This window comes from Frankliniella occidentalis, unplaced genomic scaffold (genome assembly GCF_000697945.3).
Source record: "Frankliniella occidentalis isolate FOCC.00 unplaced genomic scaffold, Focc_3.1 Scaffold39, whole genome shotgun sequence".
Classification (NCBI taxonomy): domain Eukaryota; kingdom Metazoa; phylum Arthropoda; class Insecta; order Thysanoptera; family Thripidae; genus Frankliniella; species Frankliniella occidentalis.
The window spans coordinates 696,144-702,955 of NW_026267169.1; the positions used below are offsets into that span (position 1 = coordinate 696,144).

The 6,812-nt window shown below is 59.1% G+C and overlaps 1 protein-coding gene across 1 annotated transcript in view; it reads right to left on the reverse strand.

Moving 5' to 3' along the window:
* Positions 1-165: 165 nt before the first annotated feature.
* The window catches only part of LOC113213058 (arylsulfatase B-like), a 17,270-nt gene continuing 10,623 nt past the window's right edge, over positions 166-6,812 (reverse strand). The window contains exons 2-7 of the mRNA XM_026431992.2: positions 3,621-4,007; positions 3,222-3,486; positions 2,983-3,140; positions 2,703-2,838; positions 1,982-2,227; positions 166-1,606 (exon numbers count right to left, since the gene is read on the reverse strand). Of these exons, the coding sequence (XP_026287777.1) occupies positions 1,152-1,606; positions 1,982-2,227; positions 2,703-2,838; positions 2,983-3,140; positions 3,222-3,486; positions 3,621-4,007 (1,647 nt within the window). The 3' untranslated portion in view covers positions 166-1,151. The remainder of the gene's footprint in view (positions 1,607-1,981; positions 2,228-2,702; positions 2,839-2,982; positions 3,141-3,221; positions 3,487-3,620; positions 4,008-6,812) is intronic.

Below are 6,812 nucleotides of genomic sequence, written 5' to 3' on the forward strand. Positions count from 1 at the left end.
GGGGGGGGGAAGCTTGGCCTGGCCGGAGAATGGGCCATGAGCCCCTGGGTTTTGCGGCGGTGCCCGTCTCTGCTGCACGAGGAATGCGGGGGTCCATTTGGTAAGCGAGACGCAAGAACATTCGAGGCTCCTCATGGACTTGGACAGACTCGGTACACATATCCATAACAATTGCATATTTAATTTATTTACAACATCAACAACCGCCGCTAGAGCGGCACTTACCAACTAAGAAAGTAACATATGAATGAGTACAATTTACAGTTTAACAGCCAGCGCGCTGCTTGGCGCGCAGGCATAGCGCAGAGCGTCTTTTACGTCAAAATTTCACTGGTGTCCACAGCGTCGGGGATAAGAGTATTCAGGCGCGCCCCTCTACTCCTCCTCGCGCGGGAAACGGACGCGGTCGTCGAGTCCAAGCAGAGCATAGCGGAGCAAAGCGGAGCAAAGCGGAGCGAGAGCGGGCCGGAATAACCTGATGCAACGCTCGTAAAGAGGCGAGTCTATCTACAGCAGGGAGGGCGCTGCTGCCTGGGGGAGTCCGCCCGCCTGGGAACGTACTCCTGAGCAGCACGCCAAGCCGTGTAGAGCACACGGACAGATAGAACACGCGTGATGCATTCGACATTAATCTGAATATGGTTATGCATGCATGATACTATTTAAAAATATACCAGGTGGCTGATTAACCCCGCGCACTTCTGTAGTTAGACTGTACCGCATGCACGAGTGCGGGCGGGCTTGCCTATCGCTCCTGTCCACGGCGCCTTACGGGCCGGGCGAGGCAACCCGCCCGCACTCGTGCGTGCGGTACAGTATAACTACAGAAGTGCGCGTGGTTAATCAGCCACCTGGTAGTAACTGTACAGGGCGTCCCGCAGACCCCGGAGAATATCGTAGTGCTACAGTGCCGCTACCGCATGCGCCTATAAAGCCCCTTTCGAGAAGGCAACGCGCGCCCGAGCGGTTGCATGCAATACACTAAAACCACGAGGCATTCCGAGGCCTGTGGGCCACCTTGTGTGTGAGCAAATACAACGCTGTACAATCATGTACACAAACGGTCCAAACGGTTTAAAACAAAAATCATGATATCGAGTTTGTTCAGAGTTCCATTATCATTGGGCGGCCGCTGGCAGTCCGCTGCCCGCTCAGCCCCAGCGCGACGGCCGGAGGCGCGGCCGCGGCAACTCGCCGGCGCCCCGGAGGGAAGCCTCGTCCAGCAGGTCCGCCCAGTTGGCCCAGGTGCCGTTCCACAGCTCGGGGTCGGCGCGCAGGTCGGTGGCGACGTTCCTGGGCGGCACCACGGTCTGCCTCAGGTCGGCGAGCCGCTGCTCGAGCGCGGCCAGCACCGAGGCCGGCAGGAATGGGGTGCCGTAGAGGTTGCGGCGCTCGCACGGGTCGGCCGACAGGTCGAACACGCAGGGTGCGACGAGCGGCCTGCACGCCGGGTAGCGGAAGCCGTCCTTGTCGGCGCCCTGCTCGCAGCGCAGCGTCGCCGAGCGGCGGACCGCATCGCAGCGGTCGGGGTCGGCGAGGCCCAGCCCCGCGGCCGCGATGGCACGCGCCGTGGGGCTGGACAGGGCCCGGGGCACGGCCGCGACTCCTGGAGCAAGAGGAAAGAGGGTCAGGATAGTCGCAACCAACCGAGCGCTCGCCCGGCGGCGATGCGGTCTCCACGGAGTGCTTCACTATACCAGGTGGCCGATTCACGCCGCGCACCTTCGTAGTTATACTGTACCGCATGCACTCGTGCGGGCAGGTGGCCTACCGAGACGGGGCCATAAGGAGCCGTGGGCAGCCAGCATAGGTAAACCAACCCGCACGGGTGCATGCGGTACTGTATAACTACGAGAGTGCGCGGCGTGAACCAGCCTCCTGGCACATTTAAGCAAACGCTAATTTTTGTTTTCAGATTTTTTGATTTTTCTTGTAAGTGAAGTGCCCCATGGCGACCTCCCCTCGCTGCGTCGTCGCTTACCTGGTGCGGGCTCCTCTCTGCCCGACTCGCCGAGCCACGTGTCCTGGTAGCCCAGCAGCGCCGTGCCGTTGACGTACTTGTAGTCGCCCAGGCGGAGCGCGGCGTACCCGCCCGCGCCCGAGCCCCGGTAGTCGATGTTGACGAGCACCTCCTGCCTCGGGGAGCTCGTCCCCTCGGCGCGTCCTAGAGACAGCGACTCCCACAGGTTGACGCCGTCGAGCACCCGGTCGGGAGCCGGGGCCGCACCTGCCGACGGGCGAGAGAGCGTCATCGGGAGGGAGCAACGCAAGGAAAGAGGGCGGACCGGAACGGACGGAACAGACGACAAACAACAAGGACTTTTTTTGGATTAGAAGAACAAAATATATGCGAGGCCATAAGGGGATGCCTTTCGTCTATTCAGTATACATTAGCAGTGATGTTTCCTCCAAAATGAAAGAGGGAGCTTCTTTCAAATCGAACCGGGAAAAAGGAAGTAAGCAAGTTGTTGTCGGGCTTGAAGAAAAGACAGGATGATGACACTGTGAGTTGAAACGCCCTATTGGGTATGCAATGCAGTACGTGCATGTTGAGTTGGTGGCCTAGCCTCCGCTATGCAGGGGCTGAGGGGCTGCTAGCTGTGGTGGGACCAGCATACACACACTCTCGTACTGGTTATCTCCATCCTCCCCCGCCTCTCTCTGTGCCTGCCACTCAGCCTCTGCAACACACACGCACATACCTGCGGCGGCCAACAGGGTGGGCAGCCAGTCGGTGACGTGCATGAGTTGCTGGGAGGTGCGGCGTGGGCGTCGGAGCAGCGGCGACCACACGCAGGCCGGCACCCTGACCGCGCCGTCCCAGGGCCCGCCTTTCACCTGCAGAGAGACGATGTTTTAAAGTAATTCGACACACACAAAAATAAAACTGTTTGTTGTACTGCAAAAACCGGTGGCTTTCGTCAAAACTGATGACAGTGTTTACAGTGTGGCAAAGCAGCCGGGCTGCGTGTATTTGCTTACCCCCTTCAGGGGCCAGTTGGAACCCTTGTTCGGGTGGATGCCCGAGGTGATGGCGCCGTTGTCCGACGCAAAAACGATGACCGAGTTGGAGAGCATGCCCTTCTCCTGGAGGGCTTGCACCACGCGGCCCACCGAGTCGTCCAGCCGGGACACCATGGCTATGAAAGGGACCAACAAACCAATCTCGTTAGCCGGAGCTTCATTGCCACTACCCCGTACCGAATCACTGGATCACGTACCTGCGTACACCCTCCGCTCGGGGTCCTTGATGTGCGCCAGGGCCTTGATGGTCTCGACGGGTGCCTGCAGCGGCGCCTCGTAGTTGCCCGAGTGCGGGGCGAGGTGCGCCAGGTACAGGAAGAGGGGCGGCGCCCCGTCGCCGACGGGGTGGCTGCGCACGATCCGCTCGGCCTCCTCGGTGAACAGGTCCGTGGAGTAGCGGCCGCGCGACGCCCAGTCCACCTCCATGCCCCGACGCATGTCGAAGCCGTCCATGTCGATGAACTGCGAAAGCGTGAGATGAAGCAATGTCAACGCCAGTCGCAGCGCCACAACGGCTACGAGTAAGGTGCACAGGACAGGGGGGTCGCATGGGCCCGAGGAGCCCTAAAACTCGCACGGTGCTCCCTGATACTCACGGACGCCTGCGCGTGATGCGTGTAGTAGTCGTGGTAGCCGTTCCACAGGCCGTAGTGCGAGTGGAAGCCGCGGGCGGTGGGCGTGTAGTTGGCCCGGAAGTAGCCGAGGTGCCACTTGCCGACGGCGTGCGCGCGGTAGCCCAGCCCCCGCAGGTACTGGGGCAGCACGGGCACGTCCAGCGGCAGGCCCCACGGCTCGGGCTCCAGGATGACGCCGTGCTGCATGCCCGTGTGCACGGGGTGCAGCCCAGTCAGCAGCGCCGCCCGGGACGGCGTGCACATGGGCTGCGTGTAGTAGTTGTTGAGCACGATGCCGTTGTAGGCGAGCGCGTCGATGTTGGGAGTCGGGATCTGGTCGGAGCCGTGGAAGCTGACGTCATTCCAGCCCTGAAAGCAGAGTGTGGGTTAAATCGGTATTATGAGTGGAGGTTTAAATTTTGTTCTCTTTCCCTCTTCACCCCTCCCCTCATTTCTCTCTGTCTCTCTCTCTCTGTCTCTCTCTCTGTCTCACTTAGCAGTCTCCCACCCACCCAGGTGCACGGCATGGCCCACCTTCTCTCCCTACCCGCTCACTACTCTCTGTGAAGCGCCACGCCATGCCACGGCCCCCCGTGGACCGAGAGAGTACGCAGACCCGCAACACTAGACGCACTAGACGTGTTCTCCGACACACTCTATACTACCGCCCAAAGGCCTCTCGCTTGCCTAACTTCTCCAAAGGGGAGAGCACGGTGCTGAAACCCACCCCGCGCCGTCGCCCCGCCGTCGCGGTGCCACCATAGCAGCCAGCGTCGAACATTCCTGTGACTGAGAAGTGAGGGGGCGGCGACGCCACGACTGCTATTTGAACGGCTTATACAAAAGCAGTCGAAGTGTAGCGGGTGGGCAGAATAATGACCCCCCTCCCCCACTCCCCGATCACCGCCGCCTTGTTGTGATAAATATGGACCCATTTTGGCAGCGGCTCGCGGGCGGGCCGGGGCCGGGGCCAGGCAGCCAGTTTCCCACCGCAACAGCAGCCTGACTTACGCTTGGTGGTGCCGGAGGTAGAGACTGATGGGTTGCCTAACCACCGGGAGCTGCTACCGAGCATGAGAGCTGCTTACACCTACCCCCTCCCTCCCCCATTTCTCCCCTTTTTTGCTTTCCTCTCCCGATCTCCGCTCTGTCTCTCTCGAGTTCCCCCCCCTTCTTTGCTCACCTAACGCAAAGCGGCCGCTCGAGTTGCAGTCGGGCTCTGGCGCCGACCAGGCAGAACTAAACGTCGCAATTACAGTGGCCTTAGAGCCGAAGTTGGTGGCATTAAGTAAGTTAGTTTTAGAGACAAGGTTGAGGTCGAGGTTCAGGTGAGAGAGGCTAAAGGGAAAGAGGGGCGATACAGCTCAGAGACTCGGAGAAAAGCCTCTCTCTCTCTGTGTGTTTCTTAGTGACTACTTCCCTTTATTAGACTAAACTTCCCGACCCGTTCGCCGAGGACAGCAAAGAAGCGCTTCCCGCCTCCAGGAAAGCGGGAGACGGCGGTGCGGTGACGGTGGCGCTCGACGACCACTCCTCGACGTCAAAGCGAGCGTGGCCAGGAGAAGCAGCGTCGACTTAGAGAGAAGAAGTGACAAGGGGATGTGGGTTGAGAGTTCTGGAGGGAGTTTGGAGGGGGCTAACGAGGGAACGTCTTTCGGTGTTACACGCACCAATTTCGCTAGGAGCAATTAATATTGCAGAGGACATACGTAGACTAGGATTGGTACTGGCTTTAGCTGTCCATTCTATGTTATTCTTTTGTTTTGGGCAATTTTTAGAAAGGAAACTCCGTAAAAGGACCAAAAATTAATGCTATCCTCAAGTTATGCTGTACAGCATGCAGTCGTGCGGGTGGGTTGCATACTCACACGGGCCTTAATGCGCCGTGGTGAGCGACGGTATAGGGCAAGCCCGCCCGCACGCCCACATGCGGTACATAGGGTGGTCCATAGACCCCTTCTTTTCTTTTGCATATACTGTACCGCATGCCGGCGTGCGGGCGGGCTTGCCTACCGTCGCTCACCGCGGCGCTTTATGGCTTCATGCGAGTATGCAACCTGTTCGCACGCCTGTCTGCGGTACAGTATAAGCAAAATAAAGGAAGGGGTCTGTGGACCACCCTGTATAAGCAAAATAAAAGAAGGGGTCTATGGTGGCCCACCCTGTACGTCTTCAGCAATGTATCGCTCCCAGCGAAATTGGTGTGTAGCAGCGAAAGACGTTCCCGTGTAAGACGGGTTAGAGGGAAGCCCTGTGCACTTCTCGATGGCGGGCGAGGCCAGGCGATCCCGCGGTGGGCGTAACGCGGCCAACGCCAGCAGCAGCCCAGTCGATTCGACTTTCGGAAATCCCTTTCTCGCTCTCATGACGCGGTCCTAGAACTGCGAAACAGACCAGTTCAGTCGCGGGGAGCAGCAGAGCAGTCGGGTTCGGGACAGCCGGAGAGCAGAGTGGCTGGCAGAGGAGGGCAGGGTAGGGCAGGGGCGCGGCAAATCCGCATCGTTGAACACGGGCCCGAGAAGTGGGCTCAGGGATTGCGACGTGGTGGGCGGTGACGGGAGCGTCGCGGGAGCGGCGTCCTCCACGAGGAGGAGGGGGCGGGGGCGAAGATGGTAGGTAGGTATGGAAAAGAGAAAGATTGAGCTATAAAGGCGACCAAGGAGGGGGCAGGGAAGTACACTGTAACTGACTTAGGTCGGACACCCTAGATTGACAGTGCACTGTTCCAACGTTTGCCTGACATTCCCCTGCCCCTCCTCCAAAAGTACAAAAGATTTTGCAGGTTCTGCAGCACATGCCATGCGAGAATGACTTTACGGCAAATTTCTGTGTATTAAGCACTATTACAGAAGCACTACAAAGAACGATGCGACTGAATTATATTGTAGGAGTGTAGCGTGTATCTGTCAACCCTCTATACCTCTGAGCCCGGGGACAATTTTGGGAAAGAGGATTAATCGTAATCGTCGATGATGTTTACCGCGCCAGCCTTTGAATTGATTGTGCGTGGGACGACCCCTGGGCCATTAAAGGTCGGGACGGCAGGACACGAGCAGTATGTTGGACGGTAGGAATGAGAGTTGGGCGTGGGGCGCGGTCGTATGTGCGGGGACGGGAAAGGAGGGAGGGATGGAGGGACGAGGGAGGGAGAAAGGGAGGGAGGAAAGGAGGGAG